General features: G+C 38.5%; 3 protein-coding genes across 3 annotated transcripts; all 3 read right to left on the reverse strand.

Moving 5' to 3' along the window:
- Positions 1 to 13,727: 13,727 nt before the first annotated feature.
- On the reverse strand, positions 13,728 to 18,404 carry ftr67 (finTRIM family, member 67). The gene is made up of 7 exons (XM_018676266.2): positions 17,697 to 18,404; positions 16,561 to 16,656; positions 16,103 to 16,336; positions 15,842 to 16,001; positions 15,641 to 15,742; positions 15,028 to 15,126; positions 13,728 to 14,289 (listed from the first exon to the last, which is right to left on the reverse strand). Exons 1-7 carry the CDS (start codon positions 18,291 to 18,293, stop codon positions 14,222 to 14,224), a joined length of 1,356 nt encoding a protein of 451 aa, XP_018531782.1. The 5' UTR covers positions 18,294 to 18,404; the 3' UTR covers positions 13,728 to 14,221.
- Positions 18,405 to 19,371: 967 nt separating this feature from the next.
- On the reverse strand, positions 19,372 to 23,073 carry si:ch73-52e5.2 (protein THEM6). The gene is made up of 3 exons (XM_018676267.2): positions 22,964 to 23,073; positions 21,343 to 21,847; positions 19,372 to 20,729 (listed from the first exon to the last, which is right to left on the reverse strand). Exons 2-3 carry the CDS (start codon positions 21,841 to 21,843, stop codon positions 20,622 to 20,624), a joined length of 609 nt encoding a protein of 202 aa, XP_018531783.1. The 5' UTR covers positions 21,844 to 21,847; positions 22,964 to 23,073; the 3' UTR covers positions 19,372 to 20,621.
- Positions 23,074 to 23,690: 617 nt separating this feature from the next.
- LOC108883236 (protein THEM6) lies at positions 23,691 to 25,891 on the reverse strand. Its single transcript, XM_018676166.2, has 3 exons — positions 25,748 to 25,891; positions 24,448 to 24,955; positions 23,691 to 24,349 (listed from the first exon to the last, which is right to left on the reverse strand). Exons 2-3 carry the CDS (start codon positions 24,949 to 24,951, stop codon positions 24,242 to 24,244), a joined length of 612 nt encoding a protein of 203 aa, XP_018531682.1. The 5' UTR covers positions 24,952 to 24,955; positions 25,748 to 25,891; the 3' UTR covers positions 23,691 to 24,241.
- Between the last annotated feature and the right edge of the window lie 816 nt (positions 25,892 to 26,707).

Here is a 26,707-nt window from a genome sequence, read left to right on the forward strand (position 1 = left end):
AAATGACTCAGAGCATGTGAAAAATGACTCAGGGGCATGTTTTATTACATTTGAAGTGGATTTGGACAGGTTTTGAGTGAATTTTTTGAAAAAACTTGACACCACATTTTTTGATATCGGCGACAGGCGGCGGTCATCGTTTGGAGTGAAAAATGTCAAAATTTCAGGTCCAGATTTTTCACCTAAAAATGACTCAGGCTGGGCATGTTTTATTACATTTGAAGTGGATTTGGACAGGTTTTGAGTGAATTTTTGAAAAACTTGACACCACATTTTTTGATATCGGCGACAGGCGGCGGGTCATCGTTTGGAGTGAAAAATGTCAAAATTTCAGGTCCAGATTTTTCACCTAAAAATGACTCAGGGGCATGTTTTATTACATTTGAAGTGGATTTGGACAGGTTTTGAGTGAATTTTTTGAAAAACTTGACACCACATTTTTGATATCGGCGACAGGCGGCGGGTCATCGTTTGGAGTGAAAAATGTCAAAATTTCAGGTCCAGATTTTTCACCTAAAAATGACTCAGAGCATGAAAATGACTCAGGGCATGTTTTATTACATTTGAAGTGGATTTGGACAGGTTTTGAGTGAATTTTTTTGAAAAACTTGACACCACATTTTTTGATATCGGCGACAGGCGGCGGGTCATCGTTTGGAGTGAAAAATGTCAAAATTTCAGGTCCAGATTTTTCACCTAAAAATGACTCAGGGGCATGTTTTATTACATTTGAAGTGGATTTGGACAGGTTTTGAGTGAATTTTTTGAAAAACTTGACACCACATTTTTTGATATCGGCGACAGGCGGCGGGTCATCGTTTGGAGTGAAAAATGTCAAAATTTCAGGTCCAGATTTTTCACCTAAAAATGACTCAGGGAGTGGCATGATGTTTTATTACATTTGAAGTGGATTTGGACAGGTTTTGAGTGAATTTTTTGAAAAACTTGACACCACATTTTTTGATATCGGCGACAGGCGGCGGGTCATCGTTTGGAGTGAAAAATGTCAAAAATTTCAGGTCCAGATTTTTCACCTAAAAATGACTCAGGGGCATGTTTTATTACATTTGAAGTGGATTTGGACAGGTTTTGAGTGAATTTTTTGAAAAACTTGACACCACATTTTTTGATATCGGCGACAGGCGGCGGGTCATCGTTTGGAGTGAAAAATGTCAAAATTTCAGGTCCAGATTTTTCACCTAAAAATGACTCAGGGGCATGTATGCTTTATTACATTTGAAGTGGATTTGGACAGGTTTTGAGTGAATTTTTTGAAAAACTTGACACCACATTTTTTGATATCGGCGACAGGCGGCGGGTCATCGTTTGGAGTGAAAAATGTCAAAATTTCAGGTCCAGATTTTTCACCTAAAAATGACTCAGGGCATGTGATGCATGTTTTATTACATTTGAAGTGGATTTGGACAGGTTTTGAGTGAATTTTTTGAAAAACTTGACACCACATTTTTTGATATCGGCGACAGGCGGCGGGTCATCGTTTGGAGTGAAAAATGTCAAAATTTCAGGTCCAGATTTTTCACCTAAAAATGACTCAGGGGCATGTTTTATTACATTTGAAGTGGATTTGGACAGGTTTTGAGTGAATTTTTTGAAAAACTTGACACCACATTTTTTGATATCGGCGACAGGCGGCGGGTCATCGTTTGGAGTGAAAAATGTCAAAATTTCAGGTCCAGATTTTTCACCTAAAAATGACTCAGGGGCATGTTTTATTACATTTGAAGTGGATTTGGACAGGTTTTGAGTGAATTTTTGAAAAAACTTGACACCACATTTTTTGATATCGGCGACAGGCGGCGGGTCATCGTTTGGAGTGAAAAATGTCAAAATTTCAGGTCCAGATTTTTCACCTAAAAATGACTCAGGGGCATGTTTTATTACATTTGAAGTGGATTTGGACAGGTTTTGAGTGAATTTTTTGAAAAACTTGACACCACATTTTTTGATATCGGCGACAGGCGGCGGGTCATCGTTTGGAGTGAAAAATGTCAAAATTTCAGGTCCAGATTTTTCACCTAAAAATGACTCAGGGGCATGTTTTATTACATTTGAAGTGGATTTGGACAGGTTTTGAGTGAATTTTTTGAAAAACTTGACACCACATTTTTTGATATCGGCGACAGGCGGCGGGTCATCGTTTGGAGTGAAAAATGTCAAAATTTCAGGTCCAGATTTTTCACCTAAAAATGACTCAGGGGCATGTTTTATTACATTTGAAGTGGATTTGGACAGGTTTTGAGTGAATTTTTTGAAAAACTTGACACCACATTTTTTGATATCGGCGACAGGCGGCGGGTCATCGTTTGGAGTGAAAAATGTCAAAATTTCAGGTCCAGATTTTTCACCTAAAAATGACTCAGGGGCATGTTTTATTACATTTGAAGTGGATTTGGACAGGTTTTGAGTGAATTTTTTGAAAAACTTGACACCACATTTTTTGATATCGGCGACAGGCGGCGGGTCATCGTTTGGAGTGAAAAATGTCAAAATTTCAGGTCCAGATTTTTCACCTAAAAATGACTCAGGGGCATGTGAAAATGACTCAGGGGCATGTTTTATTACATTTGAAGTGGATTTGGACAGGTTTTGAGTGAATTTTTGAAAAACTTGACACCACATTTTTTGATATCGGCGACAGGCGGCGGGTCATCGTTTGGAGTGAAAAATGTCAAAATTTCAGGTCCAGATTTTTCACCTAAAAATGACTCAGGGGCATGTTTTATTACATTTGAAGTGGATTTGGACAGGTTTTGAGTGAATTTTTTGAAAAACTTGACACCACATTTTTTGATATCGGCGACAGGCGGCGGGTCATCGTTTGGAGTGAAAAATGTCAAAATTTCAGGTCCAGATTTTTCACCTAAAAATGACTCAGGGGCATGTTTTATTACATTTGAAGTGGATTTGGACAGGTTTTGAGTGAATTTTTTGAAAAACTTGACACCACATTTTTTGATATCGGCGACAGGCGGCGGGTCATCGTTTGGAGTGAAAAATGTCAAAATTTCAGGTCCAGATTTTTCACCTAAAAATGACTCAGGGGCATGTTTTATTACATTTGAAGTGGATTTGGACAGGTTTTGAGTGAATTTTTTGAAAAACTTGACACCACATTTTTTGATATCGGCGACAGGCGGCGGGTCATCGTTTGGAGTGAAAAATGTCAAAATTTCAGGTCCAGATTTTTCACCTAAAAATGACTCAGGGGCATGTTTTATTACATTTGAAGTGGATTTGGACAGGTTTTGAGTGAATTTTTTGAAAAACTTGACACCACATTTTTTGATATCGGCGACAGGCGGCGGGTCATCGTTTGGAGTGAAAAATGTCAAAATTTCAGGTCCAGATTTTTCACCTAAAAATGACTCAGAGCATGTGAAAATGACTCAGGGGCATGTTTTATTACATTTGAAGTGGATTTGGACAGGTTTTGAGTGAATTTTTTGAAAAACTTGACACCACATTTTTTGATATCGGCGACAGGCGGCGGGTCATCGTTTGGAGTGAAAAATGTCAAAATTTCAGGTCCAGATTTTTCACCTAAAAATGACTCAGGGGCATGTTTTATTACATTTGAAGTGGATTTGGACAGGTTTTGAGTGAATTTTTTGAAAAACTTGACACCACATTTTTTGATATCGGCGACAGGCGGCGGGTCATCGTTTGGAGTGAAAAATGTCAAAATTTCAGGTCCAGATTTTTCACCTAAAAATGACTCAGGGGCATGTTTTATTACATTTGAAGTGGATTTGGACAGGTTTTGAGTGAATTTTTTGAAAAACTTGACACCACATTTTTTGATATCGGCGACAGGCGGCGGTCATCGTTTGGAGTGAAAAATGTCAAAATTTCAGGTCCAGATTTTTCACCTAAAAATGACTCAGAGCATGAAAATGACTCAGGGGCATGTTTATTACATTTGAAGTGGATTTGGACAGGTTTTGAGTGAATTTTTTGAAAAACTTGACACCACATTTTTTGATATCGGCGACAGGCGGCGGGTCATCGTTTGGAGTGAAAAATGTCAAAATTTCAGGTCCAGATTTTTCACCTAAAAATGACTCAGGGGCATGTTTTATTACATTTGAAGTGGATTTGGACAGGTTTTGAGTGAATTTTTTGAAAAACTTGACACCACATTTTTTGATATCGGCGACAGGCGGCGGGTCATCGTTTGGAGTGAAAAATGTCAAAATTTCAGGTCCAGATTTTTCACCTAAAAATGACTCAGGGGCATGTTTTATTACATTTGAAGTGGATTTGGACAGGTTTTGAGTGAATTTTTTGAAAAACTTGACACCACATTTTTTGATATCGGCGACAGGCGGCGGGTCATCGTTTGGAGTGAAAAATGTCAAAATTTCAGGTCCAGATTTTTCACCTAAAAATGACTCAGGAGCATGTGAAAATGACTCAGGGCATGTTTTATTACATTTGAAGTGGATTTGGACAGGTTTTGAGTGAATTTTTTGAAAAACTTGACACCACATTTTTTGATATCGGCGACAGGCGGCGGGTCATCGTTTGGAGTGAAAAATGTCAAAATTTCAGGTCCAGATTTTTCACCTAAAAATGACTCAGGAGCATGTGAAAATGACTCAGGGCATGTTTTATTACATTTGAAGTGGATTTGGACAGGTTTTGAGTGAATTTTTTGAAAAACTTGACACCACATTTTTTGATATCGGCGACAGGCGGCGGGTCATCGTTTGGAGTGAAAAATGTCAAAATTTCAGGTCCAGATTTTTCACCTAAAAATGACTCAGGGGCATGTTTTATTACATTTGAAGTGGATTTGGACAGGTTTTGAGTGAATTTTTTGAAAAACTTGACACCACATTTTTTGATATCGGCGACAGGCGGCGGGTCATCGTTTGGAGTGAAAAATGTCAAAATTTCAGGTCCAGATTTTTCACCTAAAAATGACTCAGGGGCATGTTTTATTACATTTGAAGTGGATTTGGACAGGTTTTGAGTGAATTTTTTGAAAAACTTGACACCACATTTTTTGATATCGGCGACAGGCGGCGGGTCATCGTTTGGAGTGAAAAATGTCAAAATTTCAGGTCCAGATTTTTCACCTAAAAATGACTCAGGGGCATGTTTTATTACATTTGAAGTGGATTTGGACAGGTTTTGAGTGAATTTTTTGAAAAACTTGACACCACATTTTTTGATATCGGCGACAGGCGGCGGGTCATCGTTTGGAGTGAAAAATGTCAAAATTTCAGGTCCAGATTTTTCACCTAAAAATGACTCAGGAGCATGTGAAAATGACTCAGGGGCATGTTTTATTACATTTGAAGTGGATTTGGACAGGTTTTGAGTGAATTTTTTGAAAAACTTGACACCACATTTTTTGATATCGGCGACAGGCGGCGGGTCATCGTTTGGAGTGAAAAATGTCAAAATTTCAGGTCCAGATTTTTCACCTAAAAATGACTCAGGGGCATGTTTTATTACATTTGAAGTGGATTTGGACAGGTTTTGAGTGAATTTTTTGAAAAACTTGACACCACATTTTTTGATATCGGCGACAGGCGGCGGGTCATCGTTTGGAGTGAAAAATGTCAAAATTTCAGGTCCAGATTTTTCACCTAAAAATGACTCAGGGGCATGTTTTATTACATTTGAAGTGGATTTGGACAGGTTTTGAGTGAATTTTTTGAAAAACTTGACACCACATTTTTTGATATCGGCGACAGGCGGCGGGTCATCGTTTGGAGTGAAAAATGTCAAAATTTCAGGTCCAGATTTTTCACCTAAAAATGACTCAGGAGCATGTGAAAATGACTCAGGGGCATGTTTTATTACATTTGAAGTGGATTTGGACAGGTTTTGAGTGAATTTTTTGAAAAACTTGACACCACATTTTTTGATATCGGCGACAGGCGGCGGGTCATCGTTTGGAGTGAAAAATGTCAAAATTTCAGGTCCAGATTTTTCACCTAAAAATGACTCAGGGGCATGTTTTATTACATTTGAAGTGGATTTGGACAGGTTTTGAGTGAATTTTTTGAAAAACTTGACACCACATTTTTTGATATCGGCGACAGGCGGCGGGTCATCGTTTGGAGTGAAAAATGTCAAAATTTCAGGTCCAGATTTTTCACCTAAAAATGACTCAGGGGCATGTTTTATTACATTTGAAGTGGATTTGGACAGGTTTTGAGTGAATTTTTTGAAAAACTTGACACCACATTTTTTGATATCGGCGACAGGCGGCGGGTCATCGTTTGGAGTGAAAAATGTCAAAATTTCAGGTCTAGATTTTTCACCTAAAAATGACTCAGGGGCATGTTTTATGACATTTGAAGTGGATTTGGACAGGTTTTGAGTGAATTTTTTGAAAAACTTGACACCACATTTTTTGATATCGGCGACAGGCGGCGGGTCATCGTTTGGAGTGAAAAATGTCAAAATTTCAGGTCTAGATTTTTCACCTAAAAATGACTCAGGGGCATGTTTTATGACATTTGAAGTGGATTTGGACAGGTTTTGAGTGAATTTTTTGAAAAACTTGACACCACATTTTTTGATATCGGCGACAGGCGGCGGGTCATCGTTTGGAGTGAAAAATGTCAAAATTTCAGGTCCAGATTTTTCACCTAAAAATGACTCAGGAGCATGTGAAAATGACTCAGGGGCATGTTTTATTACATTTGAAGTGGATTTGGACAGGTTTTGAGTGAATTTTTTGAAAAACTTGACACCACATTTTTTGATATCGGCGACAGGCGGCGGGTCATCGTTTGGAGTGAAAAATGTCAAAATTTCAGGTCCAGATTTTTCACCTAAAAATGACTCAGGAGCATGTGAAAATGACTCAGGGGCATGTTTTATTACATTTGAAGTGGATTTGGACAGGTTTTGAGTGAATTTTTTGAAAAACTTGACACCACATTTTTTGATATCGGCGACAGGCGGCGGGTCATCGTTTGGAGTGAAAAATGTCAAAATTTCAGGTCCAGATTTTTCACCTAAAAATGACTCAGGAGCATGTTTTATTACATTTGAAGTGGATTTGGACAGGTTTTGAGTGAATTTTTTGAAAAACTTGACACCACATTTTTTGATATCGGCGACAGGCGGCGGGTCATCGTTTGGAGTGAAAAATGTCAAAATTTCAGGTCCAGATTTGCAATGTCGTCAAATCGATGACCCCCGTCTCCGCCGATTCTATCGCAAGGTCTCTACGAAGCATGGGACAATGTCTCTGATCATGGACGACGTCTCTCTCATCTTTGACAAGGTCGCTGCGATCGTGGACAATGTCTCTGATCGAGGACGATGTCTCCCTCATCCTCAACAATGTCTCTCCGATCATGGACCATGTCTCTGCGATCGTGGACGAGGTTGTGGATGAAGTGGTGACACCTGGAGGAAATCACAGAGAAACATTCAAAGGAAAATGATCAATACACTACTACCGATTCCTCATCAACAGTTTCACCATGAAAACACAGAGAAATATTCAACATTGCAGCTGAACCACAACATGTAACAAACATTAGAGGCTGTTGCAGAAAATGAACAGTTGACTATCATCACCTCCTGAAGAACCAACAACAACAAATATTTAGGAAAAAGTAAAATGATTATTAATTGTGTGTTTATCAACTAATCACTGAAGCAGTCGTATGTTACTGTGAACTGCACAACAATGAACACTATCAGTTAAGTCAGTTTTAGAGTGCAGGATTTTAACTTGTGTTGTTTATCGTATTTCTTCCACCACGGATGGTCACATACACAATTATTATTTCAACCTTCTTCTTATGAACACATATTTAAAATGTCTTTGTTTTGTATTGTTTTCATTTAATGAACAACAACCAAATTTACAAAGGTCTTAACAGCAGCTTATGTGAAAACTTCTAAGTAACTAAGTGTGGAACTGGTCGTTATAAACTGAAAAGATATATTTTCAAATCACCCTCTGATTATTAAAATGAACACACTAATGAACAACTCACTCCAATATTTTATTTGTAGACTTGGTATTGTTTTGTACAGTGTAGTCTAGTGTGCCTAGCACTTACACATAATTAAGACTTTCTGATCATGTACAATCAAACTGAAGTTAAGATATTTTTAAATCCCCTTTTGACTGATCGTTAACATTAACAGTTGACATTTTTGATGCCTTAACATAACGTGACATTTTTACTTCTATTTTGGATTACTATTACTTCTGCATTGCTTTTATAATAAGGATTACTTTTACCATTACATATTACATATTACTTCTAAATTTACAGGTAACTTTTACTGCTACGTGTAGTAACAGATTACTTTGACAATTACATCTTACTTCTGATATTTCTAATTACTTTTACGTTACTTCTATTAATACAGATTATTTATACATTATCTTTATACTACAGATTACTCCTATTATTACACTTTTCCGATATACTGAATGCTGAACATAAACAGTTTAATGTCAGTGCTCGGTGTTGGACAGTTGATGTAAAGGTGTTTGTGAATTACCTGGAGGCCTCTGTCCTGGTCTCAAAGAACTTCTTCATTGTACGAAAGACTCTCTGTGATCGTGGACGATGTCTCTGTGATCGCGGACAATGTCTCTGAGATTATGGACAAAGTCTCTGTGATCATGGCCAATGTCTTTGCGATCGTGGACGATGTCTCTGAGATCATAGACGGCGTCTCTGTGATCATCGACAATGTCTCCATGATCGCGGGCAATGCCGTCAAATCGGTGACCCCCGTCTCCGCCGATTCTATCGCAAGGTCTCTACGAAGCATGGGACAATGTCTCTGATCATGGACGACGTCTCTCTCATCTTTGACAAGGTCGCTGCGATCGTGGACAATGTCTCTGATCGAGGACGATGTCTCCCTCATCCTCAACAATGTCTCTCCGATCATGGACCATGTCTCTGCGATCGTGGACGAGGTTGTGGATGAAGTGGTGACACCTGGAGGAAATCACAGAGAAACATTCAAAGGAAAATGATCAATACACTACTACCGATTCCTCATCAACAGTTTCACCATGAAAACACAGAGAAATATTCAACATTGCAGCTGAACCACAACATGTAACAAACATTAGAGGCTGTTGCAGAAAATGAACAGTTGACTATCATCACCTCCTGAAGAACCAACAACAACAAATATTTAGGAAAAAGTAAAATGATTATTAATTGTGTGTTTATCAACTAATCACTGAAGCAGTCGTATGTTACTGTGAACTGCACAACAATGAACACTATCAGTTAAGTCAGTTTTAGAGTGCAGGATTTTAACTTGTGTTGTTTATCGTATTTCTTCCACCACGGATGGTCACATACACAATTATTATTTCAACCTTCTTCTTATGAACACATATTTAAAATGTCTTTGTTTTGTATTGTTTTCATTTAATGAACAACAACCAAATTTACAAAGGTCTTAACAGCAGCTTATGTGAAAACTTCTAAGTAACTAAGTGTGGAACTGGTCGTTATAAACTGAAAAGATATATTTTCAAATCACCCTCTGATTATTAAAATGAACACACTAATGAACAACTCACTCCAATATTTTATTTGTAGACTTGGTATTGTTTTGTACAGTGTAGTCTAGTGTGCCTAGCACTTACACATAATTAAGACTTTCTGATCATGTACAATCAAACTGAAGTTAAGATATTTTTAAATCCCCTTTTGACTGATCGTTAACATTAACAGTTGACATTTTTGATGCCTTAACATAACGTGACATTTTTACTTCTATTTTGGATTACTATTACTTCTGCATTGCTTTTATAATAAGGATTACTTTTACCATTACATATTACATATTACTTCTAAATTTACAGGTAACTTTTACTGCTACGTGTAGTAACAGATTACTTTGACAATTACATCTTACTTCTGATATTTCTAATTACTTTTACGTTACTTCTATTAATACAGATTATTTATACATTATCTTTATACTACAGATTACTCCTATTATTACACTTTTCCGATATACTGAATGCTGAACATAAACAGTTTAATGTCAGTGCTCGGTGTTGGACAGTTGATGTAAAGGTGTTTGTGAATTACCTGGAGGCCTCTGTCCTGGTCTCAAAGAACTTCTTCATTGTACGAAAGACTCTCTGTGATCGTGGACGATGTCTCTGTGATCGCGGACAATGTCTCTGAGATTATGGACAAAGTCTCTGTGATCATGGCCAATGTCTTTGCGATCGTGGACGATGTCTCTGAGATCATAGACGGCGTCTCTGTGATCATCGACAATGTCTCCATGATCGCGGGCAATGCCGTCAAATCGGTGACCCCCGTCTCCGCCGATTCTATCGCAAGGTCTCTACGAAGCATGGGACAATGTCTCTGATCATGGACGACGTCTCTCTCATCTTTGACAAGGTCGCTGCGATCGTGGACAATGTCTCTGATCGAGGACGATGTCTCCCTCATCCTCAACAATGTCTCTCCGATCATGGACCATGTCTCTGCGATCGTGGACGAGGTTGTGGATGAAGTGGTGACACCTGGAGGAAATCACAGAGAAACATTCAAAGGAAAATGATCAATACACTACTACCGATTCCTCATCAACAGTTTCACCATGAAAACACAGAGAAATATTCAACATTGCAGCTGAACCACAACATGTAACAAACATTAGAGGCTGTTGCAGAAAATGAACAGTTGACTATCATCACCTCCTGAAGAACCAACAACAACAAATATTTAGGAAAAAGTAAAATGATTATTAATTGTGTGTTTATCAACTAATCACTGAAGCAGTCGTATGTTACTGTGAACTGCACAACAATGAACACTATCAGTTAAGTCAGTTTTAGAGTGCAGGATTTTAACTTGTGTTGTTTATCGTATTTCTTCCACCACGGATGGTCACATACACAATTATTATTTCAACCTTCTTCTTATGAACACATATTTAAAATGTCTTTGTTTTGTATTGTTTTCATTTAATGAACAACAACCAAATTTACAAAGGTCTTAACAGCAGCTTATGTGAAAACTTCTAAGTAACTAAGTGTGGAACTGGTCGTTATAAACTGAAAAGATATATTTTCAAATCACCCTCTGATTATTAAAATGAACACACTAATGAACAACTCACTCCAATATTTTATTTGTAGACTTGGTATTGTTTTGTACAGTGTAGTCTAGTGTGCCTAGCACTTACACATAATTAAGACTTTCTGATCATGTACAATCAAACTGAAGTTAAGATATTTTTAAATCCCCTTTTGACTGATCGTTAACATTAACAGTTGACATTTTTGATGCCTTAACATAACGTGACATTTTTACTTCTATTTTGGATTACTATTACTTCTGCATTGCTTTTATAATAAGGATTACTTTTACCATTACATATTACATATTACTTCTAAATTTACAGGTAACTTTTACTGCTACGTGTAGTAACAGATTACTTTGACAATTACATCTTACTTCTGATATTTCTAATTACTTTTACGTTACTTCTATTAATACAGATTATTTATACATTATCTTTATACTACAGATTACTCCTATTATTACACTTTTCCGATATACTGAATGCTGAACATAAACAGTTTAATGTCAGTGCTCGGTGTTGGACAGTTGATGTAAAGGTGTTTGTGAATTACCTGGAGGCCTCTGTCCTGGTCTCAAAGAACTTCTTCATTGTACGAAAGACTCTCTGTGATCGTGGACGATGTCTCTGTGATCGCGGACAATGTCTCTGAGATTATGGACAAAGTCTCTGTGATCATGGCCAATGTCTTTGCGATCGTGGACGATGTCTCTGAGATCATAGACGGCGTCTCTGTGATCATCGACAATGTCTCCATGATCGCGGGCAATGCCGTCAAATCGGTGACCCCCGTCTCCGCCGATTCTATCGCAAGGTCTCTACGAAGCATGGGACAATGTCTCTGATCATGGACGACGTCTCTCTCATCTTTGACAAGGTCGCTGCGATCGTGGACAATGTCTCTGATCGAGGACGATGTCTCCCTCATCCTCAACAATGTCTCTCCGATCATGGACCATGTCTCTGCGATCGTGGACGAGGTTGTGGATGAAGTGGTGACACCTGGAGGAAATCACAGAGAAACATTCAAAGGAAAATGATCAATACACTACTACCGATTCCTCATCAACAGTTTCACCATGAAAACACAGAGAAATATTCAACATTGCAGCTGAACCACAACATGTAACAAACATTAGAGGCTGTTGCAGAAAATGAACAGTTGACTATCATCACCTCCTGAAGAACCAACAACAACAAATATTTAGGAAAAAGTAAAATGATTATTAATTGTGTGTTTATCAACTAATCACTGAAGCAGTCGTATGTTACTGTGAACTGCACAACAATAATGAATACTATCAGTTAAGTCAATTTTTGAATGCAGGATGCTTCACTGTCACAATGAAACAAAATATGACCTCAAATAAATGTAAAATGATCAGGAATGGAGACGCAGTGAGAAACTCATGTCAGGGATGCTATAGTCACAGAAACACAAACACACTTTAACTCATGCAAATAAAAACGTCAAGAAGGAAAAAGCCCCTAAGCCTTCCTTATAAGATATGGCTAATGCTAACGCTGACATCCAGGTGCAACACAGCCAATTACAGATGCAATATAATACAAAATTACCACAAAGAGACAAAACGATGACAACGACATGATATACCGCTATAAACTGAGGATGGAACACAGAGTCACAAAGAGATGCAAAATGTCATTAAAATGACTGTAAAAAGATACAACGGGCATTTAAACAGACTATCAGGAGCTAGTTGTGTTTTCACCTGTCCACGTTGGGGGTCCACAACTCATGTCAGGGACGCCTCAGTCACAGAAAGACATACACACTCTTACCCACACTCTTAGCAACGACTGATGATGAAATTAAGATCAAAAGATGTCTTTAAAAGAGAAGGCTAATGCTAACGCTAGCCGCTAACACAAATGCTAACGCTAGCCGCAAGCTAGGTCGCTCCTTAGCCTTACTTTCGCGCCGCAGGTGTATTCAGCGTCCAGCCTCACTTGTGTTCGACAAAAAAGCAGCTCCAAAGCTTGTTTTACGATCCAGGCTTTTCAGTAATTAACTTCCACTCGGTAATTAACTTCGCTCATAGTACTGACAAACCGAGACGAACTCAAACGTTGGTTTAAATGTGCTTCCCGATTTCGTTTCTACGCATCTCTGCGCCCCTCCCATGTCGCCGATGACGACACACGACGTGGCCAATGAGAACACACGCAAGCCAACAAGGGCAGAAAAAACGCCAATTGGCCAGCTCACTCTGTTCCGCCTAGCAACCGCTTCTTATTGCTCTTAAAATACACCCACGGGGAAGCTAGGATACCGGTAAGGTCCGAATCATAGATGTATTACAAGAACAGGATACAGTGCCTGCAATGCCTCTAATAAGATATCCATGAGTGACAGTGATTGGATATTTACTGACGGCTTTTTAGTCGGACTTTTAAACCACTGTGATTAATAAGGTTAACTTTTAGCACATTCATTTTGTGGGTAATCTATTAAAGTGTTATAAAATGTTGATTTGAGGGGGGACAGGACATTTATTAAGGGGGGCGCTGACCCCCTCTTGCCCCTGCATAGAGTGCTCAAATTAAAAGGAAATGAAAATTGAGTGAAAAGTGAACCAGCCCACATGCAAATAAACATCACCACTGAGAACATGGAGTTTGTACAAATGTGTTTGCTTTTTAATGCCGGCAGTCATCAAATCACACTATTATTACATGTCTGTAAAGCAAAATGAGTTTTTTTTAACCACAAAAAATGAAAAAATATTTATAAAAGCATAGCTTAATAACAATTAAAACCTTACTAAACTTCAAGGCAATTTTCTTGTACTGTAAATAATATGTAGTGAGTTCAGTCCTGCTTGGTGCTGCTTAATACTATTAAAGTAAATGCAGTGTGGTCTTCAGTGGCACTTACAAATGCTTTCCTCATCTCTTTCCCGTTGGCACTACAATGCACAGTTCAAGTTTAGCTGACTGGTGAAAACAACACAATTACATTACTGCCAAAGGATCAACTGTTAAATGTAAAATTCATGCTTTTCAGTACATATTTGACAGATGAAAATGAGAGGAGAGCAGTCAAGTACAATGATATTCAGGCCGTGTAGGTGCATGTGAAATGTTGATCTTTATATCCATTTGAAGTCTATTTCCTCCTGGAATGAGCACGTCGCTGAAGGTGCCTCTGTCTGGATCCTGAGGAGAGTTTGCCGCCTGAGCAGACAGAGGAGGAATTATTAGTCTACAGTACCCTGAGGCGACAGAAACGTTAGGACTAACATGACTTGTTAGGGAAAACTCACATATATGTTATTGTACAGGGGCTGTACTGGACAGTAAAGACAGATGGTACACACAACAATTTTTCTAGTAAAATGCAAGGTTATAAGTCGCTATTACAGTTTCAGTGCTAATTATTACAAATAAAACCACATATATCAGCTAAAGACTGTATAAGAAACAAATTACCTGAGACTTTCTTTCTGATGTTTCAGATATGCTAGTTTTAAATACCTACCACTCACCTGACCATATAAAATCATGCTAGTTTTCAGTAGCATAAGTATATGAAAACTCCAATATAAAATCAGCATTCAAATCTGAGTTTCAGCTGTTTCAGTAAGGTGATAGATGCAATCACTATATTTTTTGACAGATAACATTACTAGTTACTTGCACATTTGACATTCAACAACCCATACAATGATACCTTGTTATAGATTAAACTGCCCTACAATATGTAAAGTAGATAAAATTATCTCCACCTCAACCAGGTATAATATTAAAATGCTGCCTTCCCAGTGATGCATCAGTAAATACAGTCCAACAATATAATATATAAATATAAAACACAGGGTTAATTTTGTGGCCTAATGATTGCTTGTCTAAAATGAACTCTACACACTGCTTTACTATGAAATACATGTCATTTTTGATTATGTCTCTATTTACCAAATGGTGAGAAGGCAAACGTGGGCGTAACAGGTCCCGTTGTGAGGAAAGGGTTCAGAGGACTCACAGGACTTTGGTCCAGGCCATGTGGAGGGATCACTGCAAGCACAAATAGAACAAGCACTTTCTTAAAATTTACTGCAGAATCTCCAAATGTCGGCAGCAGGACTACAACGATCATCCTTGTGCAGCCTCAGCAAACTTCAGTATAAACAACCAAGTTGAGTAAGGTGTTTGTGCTGCATGACAATGTGATAAGAGTGGCATACACAAACATCACAGTTTTCTGCAATTCACCAAGTTGAATTTAAGCTTTGATGAGGCCTTTTTCATACCCCATACGATTCAATTTAATCCCTGTTTCAGCAAAGTATGGAGAATATCAATAACAACCATTGTGGATGATAAGGTCTAGAATTATTTACAGAGTGCGTGAATTTATCAATATTTATATCTCTTTTTTTAGTACTCCCCAGCTGTACATAGCAATAATTCCTATCAATAATTAATAAGTAGTAGTTAAAGTAATAAGTAGAGCTGAACATTTACACCTTAAAACACCTGACTGACTTGCATGTTTTAAAGACAAGTATGAACAGGTTTATAGACTCACGTAGTGTTGCTTCCATTTGTTCAGTTGGCCCAGTATCACCAGACTGCGCTGTGTCTATCTGTGGGGCAGGATTTGAAGAACCTACAATCACTACTTCTCTCACTATAAATAAAAAGAAAGAAACAATATCACATAAAGAGAGACAACAGAATAATTTGAACCAGATAAAAACAAAACTTTGTCACAGCCCTTTCTGTCTACCTCTCTCGTAGATGCTGACAAATCCACCCTGGCAGACCTCCTGCAACAGTCCTTTAAAATCCGACACAGCCGTCATCACAGGGCCGAAAGTGAGGTTGGGGTCAACGGTGACCGAAGGCAAAGCTGAGAGCACGGGGGGAGCATGGAGAGACTGACAACTCTGGAATCACAGACAACGAGACCAGGGGGAGAATGAAGTTTAACGTGTGTATGTAAGTTGCTGAATTTCTGAAAAACACTAATAAATCTGAGTGGTGTTACCTGAAGGAAATTGATGTGGTCCTCAGTGTGGGACAGTTTGTCCAGTTCAGCCTCGCTCCTCTTAAGCTCAGCAATCTCCTTCTGGATCTTGTCCAGCAGCTGCTCAGCCTGGCTGACGGATGTCTTTTCCTGGGCTTTGATCAGCTCTCTCACCTCGAAACGCTTCAGCTCAATCGACCGAATCAGTTCGGTGAAGACGGTGTCGCTTTCTTCGGTTGCTGCACGAGCAGAGCGCTAGAGGGAGACAGAGATCAAACAATGGTTTCTCAGAAATTTTACTGTCACGGGAGACTGGTCCAAGAAAATGGTTGTAACTGAATGAATATAGTAGTTGTAATGTCAGTAAAATGTCAAATTATAAACTGTTTACAGCAATATGGCAAACATGAGACATGTAATCATATATGTAGTGGTCTGCTGCATTTATATATTAAACCAAACTGGGCATTAACACTTACAGTGAGAGAGAAAATGGCTTGTCTCAGCTCCTGGGCCTCCTTTTCTCTTTGCTGAATTCTCAGCTGAGAGCTGTGCTTCATGTCCCCCAGCTGCCTCTGAGGAAAAATGTTGTGGAAATTAAACATTAAAGTCAATTTAACTTAATAGAGAATAGAGTAACTCAGTGACTTTACCACTCTGTATGAGGTCAGAACATACAAATATATATGAAGTTGCTAATTTACTACGTGTTCCTAAATGTGCTGAGGTTGAAGTTTGCTTTTAGGTCCAGTGTGTATGATTCAGTGCCATCTAGTGGTATGGTTGCAGACTACAACCAACTGAATACCCCTTCCCCTTCCTTCACCCCTCCACTGTAGGAGGCCATAAGTGTGGCCTGTTTAAATCAAATGTATTGGTTATGGCATGGTTGTGTTTCTATTTAGTGTTAATACAGCTATAAATGTCAGTAAAGCATTAGTGAGTACTTAGGGTTTTCCAGTTTCATCATCAGCAGGTCTGCAGTTATAGATACTAGTATTAATAAAGGGTGTTCAAGAATTTCTATTGAGCCATTAGGAAAAGTTCAAATCAAGTCACCTGCAGTTATAAGTGTTAATAAATCATTAATAACAGGTTCCACACTCTGTCAAGCTTGCAGTCATGAATGTTAATAAACAGTTTATATTCAGAAAGTCTTTTGGAGGGGTTTCCCTCATGAGTTAAAGAGATAAAAAAAAAAACAAAGGAAGTAATGATGTATTAACTATTAATATTGAATTAATACTCCAGTGGTGGAAGAAGTATGCAAATCCTTTACTTAAGTATTATTATATATAATATTATTAGATTATTAATACTGAAGCATCAGTGTGTGAGCAGCATGTTACTCTTGTAGCTGCCGGAGGTGGTGCAAGTTTGAACTACTTTATAAATAATTTTATACACAGTGACCCTGAATACACACTGCTTTTTGTAAGACGTTAGAAGCCAGAACAGTTTTAAACCACTGGTTTATTCTTAAACAGTAGTTAGAAGATTTTTTAGATTAAAGTTTATCTTTAAATTGGGCCTTATAAAAACAAATTTCTGCTCAGACATGTCACAGTGCAGGAGCTGATCACTCTGCAGTGAATCAGTTAAATGATTTGATTACCTGCTTCTGCTGTATCTCGGCCTCAGCCAGCACCGTGTCGTGCCCTTTGTGCTCATCCGTCAGACAGAGGTAACAGATGCACTGTTTGTCGGTGCGGCAGTACACCTCCAGCAACTTGTCGTGTCGGGGACAAATCGTCTCCTGGAGCTTTTTGGAGGCCGACACCAGCTTGTGTTTCTTGAAAGCAGCAGACTCGTAGTGAGGCTGGACGTGGACGTCGCAGTAGGAGGCCAAACACACCAGACAGGACTTGACAGCCTTGTTTTTCCTCCCGGTGCAGACGTCGCACTCCACGTCGTCGGCCTCGGCAAAACTTTGGTTTGAGGTCGTCGTGGTCTCTTGGAGTCCGGTCTTTTTGAATTTCTCCACCACGTCGGCCAACATAGTGTTTCTGGCGAGCGCCGGCCTCGGGTTGAAGTTCTGTCGACACTGCGGGCAGACGAAGATCCCCAGGTAGTCGTCTTGGTCCCAGTAGTCCTGGATACAGCCCGAGCAGTAGCTGTGTCCGCAGGGGATCGTCACTGGGTCCTTCAACACGTCCAGACATATCGAACAGTTGAACTGGTCCTTGTCCAGGACCACTCCGGCCTGGGCCATCGTTGAAAACGCTGAAGCAGAGGCAGAATGAGCGAAAACACAGGAATGTGACAGCAGCTGCTGCTTTGTTTACAGGAAGTGGAGAGGAGGGCGCGTCACCGGAAACGGTAGTAGAGGATTTAATTTTTAAAAAACACAAAATTTCAAAATAATGTACCTTAAATGTAATTTGATACTTCATTGTAATCAACAGTACATTAAAAACAGAAGATATGGTAAACATATGTATACTTGTAGTTTGCCTTTCTGTGTTTTTAATATCCTTGTGTTAATGTTATGCATATGCAGTAGTGGAAGCAGTACTCAGAACATTTACTTATGTAAAAGTACCAACTCTGCAATTTAAAAAATACTCCATCACAAGTAAAAGTCCTGCATTTAAAATTCTTCTTACATTCAAAACTATTATCAGCTATATCCACTTAAATTACTCAAAGTATTTATTTTGTAGAAAATTGGCTCATGTGGCTGGTATTCTCTAGTAAATTACATAAATGTGTAAGCAGGATTTCACTGTTATACCCACTGGAAGTGGAGCTACTGTAGCTTTAAACACGTCAGAGCTGTAATAATTATTTGATTAATCAATCAACAACCACTGTGGGACAAATAAAGGATTACCTTATCTTATCTTAAAACTTAATCATTATCTATTTCAATCGATGCAATCGTTCAATTGTTCAATCAAGCAAAAACTGTTTTAGCTCACACTGTGTGAAATTTTATTGGGCATGTTTGCTACTTTCTGTAAGTGCAAGTACAGTACCTCAAAACCAAACTTAACCAGTGCTTGAATAAATGTACATTTCTCCACTGCTTAAAGCAAAACACTCTGCCCTGAAAAACATGTTACTCTTGAGACTGTTTGAGGAGGGCAGACATCTGTTTCATTTGAAACACACATTACATACTGACTGTACTGGTCACACACACACACACACACACACACACACACACACACACACACATGATAATAAAAGTATTTTGTTATAGATCATATATTCAATATAGGACCACAAACCACCGTAAGTCAGTAGCTCAGGTTATTACTGAAGCACTTATAAAAGGTAAACACCCATAGTTTCCAATGCATTTTTAATTTAAAATGCCATTAAATAATTAATAAACACAATAAATGTCTGATACAGTAATCCATTTCAATAAATCATAATATATATAAGTGGAAAATAAAAAGGACAACACATATCTTCAAACTTAAAAGGAATTAAATAGTATTTTGTGCATTAATAACATAAATAACAGGTTAGACATACAGTACATCTTCTTTAAAAATGAATTTAGTTTCCTCCGCATACAGAACAATACATTACTTTGGTCACAAACTAAAGCTTTGATGCATTAAAGGGAAGGTTCCTGATTTCAAAAGGCTGTCTCCATAAAAACAAAGCATCATCCAAGCATTCAGTTTTCATTGTGCGTTGCAAGTTTTGAAAAGTTGCCAGCAACCTCATACAGTATTAGCATTTGCTTATCACACATTTCAATTTGCATTTGAGCACTTTCTCCCAAAAATCACATGCAACTCCGATCAAGAAGCCCACCCTTTAAGTGCATGCATTATAAATTTGGTAAAAGAACAATACAAAAAAGGATCCCTCAAAAACAAATATTCTCTCTCAGATTTTTAACAGGAGTTCAGTTTGGGTTACCTTGTGCAAAATGCTGATGGGAGGATTAAAACTAATTGTCATTACATGTTCATGATGTCTATTCAAGCATTTCATCAAACCTACTGTAAGTTTTTTTGTCATAAAAAGTTATAATTCTCTGAAATTATAACTGTAAACTACAACTATTCAAGAGAAACAGGCACAAAAAATATTCTGGTTGTTTCAAAACATGCATTGATGTCAGTGGAAGATTAACTTTTGCTCTACATGCTTATCTAAAGTCAGAATAATTTTACTAAATGAGAATGAAGATGTCTGAAGCCAGTCTATTGACAGTCAACTACTGGATAAGCTGCAAGGATAAAGCTACGTTTTTTGTGTTTCACTTTCTTCAGAGAGAACAACTTTCATTATGATCCCAGTGCATGAGTGCATTTTAAAACATGGAATACCTACAGTACAGTTCAAGTTTTCATATTCAGTTGTTATAAGTTCAGTACTTCAGTTCACATTATACAAAAATACACAGCAGGTAGGATTAACCCAAAACAGATAAGTGGAAACTTGTCAGTCAACTAAAACTCTCTACGATGTTTAACTGTTGGTGTGCATGTGTGTATGGATGTATACTGTATATGTGCGTGCAATGCAAATGATATGTATCTACACTCATGATACATGGTGTCATGGTGTGGCTTCACTTGTTCTTCTCCTCCAGTCCGCTCTCTGCCCTCAGGGCCTGGCTGCTGGCTGAGATGAAGCTGATCCAGTGTTTTAGGTCCTCAGGAAACTCCGGGCACTCGATCTGCAAACACAAACAGAAAAGTTAGCAGAGTGCTGTAGCAGAATAAAGCTGCAGTCTCAGTCGCAAACAAAGATTTGACAATTTTGATAAATTAATCATTGTTTTTAAGAACATTCCCAGGTTTAAGCCTCTCAAATCTGATTATTTGATCCATTTCTTTAACTTTTGTGATCAGAAATAAAATATTTTGGGGTTTTCAATTGTTGGTCAGGCAAAACAACACATCTGAAGGCGTCACCTTCGGCTTTATAAACATATGATTTTTACATATTTTATAGGTTCAGGTTAACTCTGGCTTTAAGACATTGTAATGGGCATTTGTCAGTATTTTCCAACATTTCATAGACCAGACTTGAGCTCCAACAATTAGTAGGTTACATTCCACTTAAGTAGTTGGCTCCATCGACACAAAAATATACTTGGGGAAACCAACATTTTTGATGTTATCACCTTTGGCTTTAAGACAGTATGATGGTCATTTGTTTGTGTTTTCCAAAGTGTTACAGACCAAACGATCAACTGAGACAATAATCAGTGGATTTATTGATAAGGAAAAAAAAGTTGCAGGCATCCCGCAGTTGTACTGATACTTTATTCTTCTGCTATTACTCACCTTCTTTTTGCAGACAAATTCGATAATCCTCTCTGGGCTGCAGTGCACCACATTCTGCCTGCAAAGCATGACCGCAGATACAAAGCCATCTTTCTTGGACACAAAGCGCTGCTCCAAGTAAAAGGCCTTCTCATCCCATCCTACTACTTTGGTCCGAATCTCAAAAGCCTCACGGAAGGCCAAGGAGCGCCGGTACCGTATGGTGGAGGCCCCTACCACCATTTTGGCCCCCAGTTTGCGTGAGGCCATGAACAGCCCGTTTCGCATGTAATGGTGGAAGCGAGCAAAGTCACACTCCCTCAGGTATCGGGAGTTATTCATGTGGCCCATGTAGTCCAAATCATGGGGGAGGACCATGCCGTCAATGCTTTGCTCAGCTAGAATGTCCCATATTCTGGGCTGGAACCACGCCTGGATGAACACCTGGGCTCCCCGCAGGAAGTACCATACATCCAGACTGCAGAAGAGCAGGAGGAGGGCTCCCAACACCAGCAACAACATCTCTCTGGAACAGCAGTACATAAATGAAGGTTAGAACAGCACTTAAGTCTAAATATACACTTAACAACTGGGTTAACAGCTGGGTTTTCCTTTAATAGCTACATGCTCCTACTAACTCAGATTATGGAAAACAACAAAATATCTTACCATATCACCAGGAGACTAAGTTGCCATACAAGCACAGAGTAGGTGCACTGAGCAAATCAATGACTTGATGTTCTAAAATTTCCCCTGGTAAAACAAATAATTGTTTTTGGAGCCAAAGAAGAATGATTAAGAGTCAATGCTCACACTCAGTAGCTACCATTGTACCTAAAATCAATCTGCATTAAAAATAAATCAAGAATTTAAGGACTTATGTCTCAGCAAGATTTAGAAACACCTCTCTCTGTAATTGTTTTGTGGCAGTTATGCATCTCTTCATTGACTTTTGGTGTCTCTGTGATCATTTTGTGCATCTTTGTAATATTTTTCTGTCTCTTTGGGGTGTTCAGCCTCTCCGTGGTCATTTTGTGTCACTAAAAACAGTGGATCCAGCTCTGGGTCCCCCCTAACCCCTCCAGTCCCTGGGCCTGTGCCCAGTGGGCCTGTTCAGTAATCCATCCATTGTCTTAATGCCTTTTATGTCTTATGTAAAGCACTTTGTATTGCTTTGTTATCCACATAAACTTTGCCTCGCCTCGCCTTGCCGTACAAACTGCTTACCTAGAGCAGTCAGTGTTTTCTAAATTCATGACCACGCTCAGTATTAAATATTAAACTAAATGCACCTGTGACCTCACCAATGACAATGCAAATGTGTAGAGAAACAAAAGGTAAGTGCTTTTTTTTTTTTTTTACTCCTTGACATTTTATTTTAACTAGAAATATGAAAGCAGCATACTCCTATAATCACCCACTTCAACCTTGAGAGGGCTATGGAGCTAACGCCGCTCCATTCAACCTGCTGTGACAGCCAAATCTGTTAGCTTAGCTGCTAGCTGCCAGTAGATGGTGGCCTTGGGAGGATAGAGCCCATATTCGTACGGGTAAAGTCGCTATTCCTAAGTTTTCTCAATGTCGAAATTAAAGCATTAACCACAAAGACGACAGACGCCTTCTTTATGACTGTAAAACTTACCGTGCGTCCTGAATAGAGTGCTACCATGAGATGCGATGCAACTTGGAAAACCGGTAGAATGAATTAACATGACTTCCGGGTGGTCGATGACGACACGTACTTTCATTGGTTGCCTTGTCAGCAGGTTTCCATATTCAACGTCACAAAACATGTAACGTGTGTGGTTTAGTCTCATCATGGCAAAATATTATGTGCACAGAGCTAAAGTCACAAAAACCCCAAACCGATTTAAAAAGCGCTTTTAAAGCTGTTTAGGAAAAAAAATAATGCATGAAAATAATGTAAATCTAAAATCCGTTCATTCATGTTACTATTAAGTGTTACACTTTTTGTACATAGGAACTATGTATTGGTTTGTTACATTTGTCTTGAGTATCTGCTTTCTCTGAGTATTTGTTTAATTCAGACTACATTTATTTAGTTTAGTTTAGTTAATTGATTTTAAGTTTTATTTGATTTTGGACAAATAATAAATAAAATCAAATATCTAGAATGGCTGTCATTTGTACATCATTGAATAAAATGTCTTAAAATGTTTATTCTGTCTACTTTTAAGTCTAGTTCTGTTTTAGAGACAATAGCACAGTAAAAGCTAAGTTTTATACATGTACTCTAAGCTAGAGTTCAACTAAAAATTTGTCCGTCCTGCCAGCAGCTGCTGGTGTCTGTTGAACATCATGTTGCTATAGCAACCAGTACATTCTAATATGAGAGGCAATATAACTGATTTGACAGTTTGACCAATTTTATTGTTATTGTACATACATTTCTACAATACTTTGGTCAAATCATCATTTGTTGTAGTGCATCTTTTTTTCTAATCTGTAACCACTATCACCGATTTTGCAGTTTTAAAATCATACTCTTCTCACAGCTTCACATTTGATTACAGTAAAAAAAAAAAAAAAAAAAAAAAACTTTAAACCCCGAATTGACTCACTGTATTGAAAGTATGTGAGGCTCCCTGTACAGGATAGTTTAAGATGTATTTGTTTAATGCTTCTGTGGTACATGAATGTACACTTTATATAATCATACAGTTTTTCTTTTAGTGTATAAGTAAGAATTGTTGTTTCTTCCCTTGTTTGACATTAATTACTAAGTAAAGCTCAATATCAAAAGAGTAAAGAAGGCACATGTGTGTTCAAGTCAAGTAGATTGGATGCCAAAAGCCAAGAGAAGACAAACGTCTCTCTCAGAAGATTTTGAATCTTCTGAATAGCAGGTGTATTAGCTGGCTAACAAAAAGCCAGTCTTAATAACTGCCTGTGCAGTGCCTCATTTGTTCTTCTCCTCCAGTCCACTCTCTGCCCTGAGGGCCTGGCTGCTGGCAGAGATGAAGTTGACCCAGTGCTGAAGGTCCTCTGGAAACTCAGGACACTCCACCTGCAAGGAGCAAATCTTCATTGTCAAAGTCCTTCAATGATCAAAGGATTTATTAAGATCTTCTAAGTGTGCATTCGTATTTAAACTTCATTTCCTACCTTCCTTTTACACAGGTGCTGCATGATCTTGTCTGGGCTGCTGCGGATGACACTCTGCTTGCAGTACATGACAGCACACACCAACCCGTCTTTTGTTGACACAAATCTCTGCTCCAGGAAAAAGGCTTTGTCATCCCAAGTGACGATCCGACTCCGCAGCTCGTACCCTTCACCTATACATAGAGCTCTTCGGTAACGAATGGTGGTGGCCCCCACTACCATTGAAGCTCCTAGGGCTCGCACGGCCTTGAACACACCGTTACGCGTGTATAGGGAGAAGCGGGCAAAGTCACACTCCCGCAGGTAACGAGCATTGTTCATGTGGCACATGTCAATGTCACGTGGAGTGACCCGGCCTGTTAGGACCTGTTCTGCTGTGACGTCCCAGACTGGAGGCTGGAACCAGGCCCAGAGGACCACTGCTGCTACCCGAAGGAAATACCACACATCCAGACAGCAGAAGAGAACCAGCAAGCCGGTGACCACCCCCAGCACCCACCACATCTCTCTAGGGAAAGGACACAAACAGAGGAAGCAGTGGTTGTCACTTTGATGTGCAAATGAAGCCTCATTAAAGGATATTCTGTATTTTTCTAAGCTTCAACAAATCCTATAAAAACACCAAAAATTAACTGAACATTATTATAACAATAACAAATAATAAAGATATAGAAGATCATGAGCTTTACCATTTACAAATGCAAAGGTATGTGGCATATTTACATGCATTTTTCTAAGTTGTGCTATACCAAGGCCTGCTCTGATCCATATAAGTTTGGCTTGTGTTGTTTCACAAAAGACAGCAATTGTCATATTGGCATTTTTTCTAATTTTATGTAATTTCACATTACTGAAAAAACTGAAAACGTAACACTAAATCTCTTACAGCTGCCCATTTCTGGAGGTTATTTTCCCTTTATGTTACGGTTAAACTATAGACAACAGACACATTGTTACTTGTGTCTTCGCTTTTCAGGATAACTGTGAAGTGAACTAAACGTGACAGTGTAAACAGGTTTTGCAGGAAAGGCAGGTACTGACCAAACCTTTCTGCACAAACTGCATTTCTTCGGCGCACATGGTTATTAGAGAGTAAAATAATGATATGTCAGAAAATGTCATTCACAAACAGTTGAAAGCTAAGCCCTAAAATTTGATGATTTCAAATGTAAGTCAGCATTATCGCTAGCAGGTTTTAAGTGTAACAACCTGTTGACGGCGAACACGACGTTTCCAGTCTTTACAAACTAAAAAAAGTAAAAATACTTAAACTTCTTGAGGGAAATCCAGTAACACTCACCTGATGTCTGATTCCTCCGGTTTCTACCCAAATCTGCAGAGTCAACAGAGCTCAAACCGAGCACCCCATTCAACGAGTAAAGCACAGACTTTAACTAAGCACATTTTAAACACTTCCGACTTCAGCCTTCAAAATAAAAGCATGAATGGCGCGTGCGTTCTCGACGTTCGATCAAAAAGAAAACGTACAAACTTGAATTTGAAGGATTAATCTTCAAAAAAACGATTTTTATAAAACCGATTAAAACGATCCTTTACTATCGCGGGCAGGTCGATTGCATACAGAGTTTATATTGTTTTTTCCCTACATATGGAAAATTAAACTGGAGGCGAATGGTTCACTTCCTGTCACCCGAACGTGACGTACAGCAGGATGGGCGGCGATGATTGGTTGTTCAGCAACCCATTATAAACCACTGACAGACTGCCCTATACAGTCTTTATACTAGCATAAGTAAACTTTACTACTAGTTCATACTTGAATCCACAGATAGAGTTAATTTTACAGGTGTAGGTTTGTCATAGCCTAATTAGTATTAGCCTGATAAAAATTATATATATTAAATATAACATATATATGTTATATTTAATATATATAATCTGCAGTTCTTCTTATCTAATAGTCTGTAGTATTAGGGCCAGATAACCCCAATAGAAAAAAAACTGAAAAAAAAAATTCAAGAATATGCACCACATAAGCCTTGTATTGACCTGAATATTAAACATATTAAAACCAGATTTTGATTGTCAGAAATCACTAAAAAAGATGAGAAACAAATAGAGAAACCATGAGGAGTTGGGGCCCCTGGGCAGTTGCCTACTTTATAATCAAGCCTTGTAATGATATATGCAGGAAAAGAATTCCTAGCAGTGAGTGTTATTAGAAGCACATTAACACATTGTACGTCTTTGGGTGACTTTATGCAAGACTTAACTGAAAATGTTTGTTTCATACTGAATG

This window comes from Lates calcarifer, linkage group LG4, assembly GCF_001640805.2.
Source record: "Lates calcarifer isolate ASB-BC8 linkage group LG4, TLL_Latcal_v3, whole genome shotgun sequence".
Taxonomy (NCBI): domain Eukaryota; kingdom Metazoa; phylum Chordata; class Actinopteri; family Centropomidae; genus Lates; species Lates calcarifer.

Coding starts and splice junctions, on each gene's coding strand:
- ftr67 (XM_018676266.2), bottom strand. CDS start 18,293: ATGGCCCAGGCCGGAGTGGTCCTGGACAAGGACCAGTTCAACTGTTCG. Junction 16,657..17,696: donor CCGAGATACAGCAGAAGCAG/GTAATCAAATCA, acceptor ATTTTTCCTCAG/AGGCAGCTGGGGGACATGAA. Junction 15,127..15,640: donor ACAAATGGAAGCAACACTAC/GTGAGTCTATAA, acceptor TTGTGCTTGCAG/TGATCCCTCCACATGGCCTG.
- si:ch73-52e5.2 (XM_018676267.2), bottom strand. CDS start 21,843: ATGTTGTTGCTGGTGTTGGGAGCCCTCCTCCTGCTCTTCTGCAGTCTG. Junction 20,730..21,342: donor AATTTGTCTGCAAAAAGAAG/GTGAGTAATAGC, acceptor TTGTGTTTGCAG/ATCGAGTGCCCGGAGTTTCC.
- LOC108883236 (XM_018676166.2), bottom strand. CDS start 24,951: ATGTGGTGGGTGCTGGGGGTGGTCACCGGCTTGCTGGTTCTCTTCTGC. Junction 24,350..24,447: donor AGCACCTGTGTAAAAGGAAG/GTAGGAAATGAA, acceptor TGCTCCTTGCAG/GTGGAGTGTCCTGAGTTTCC.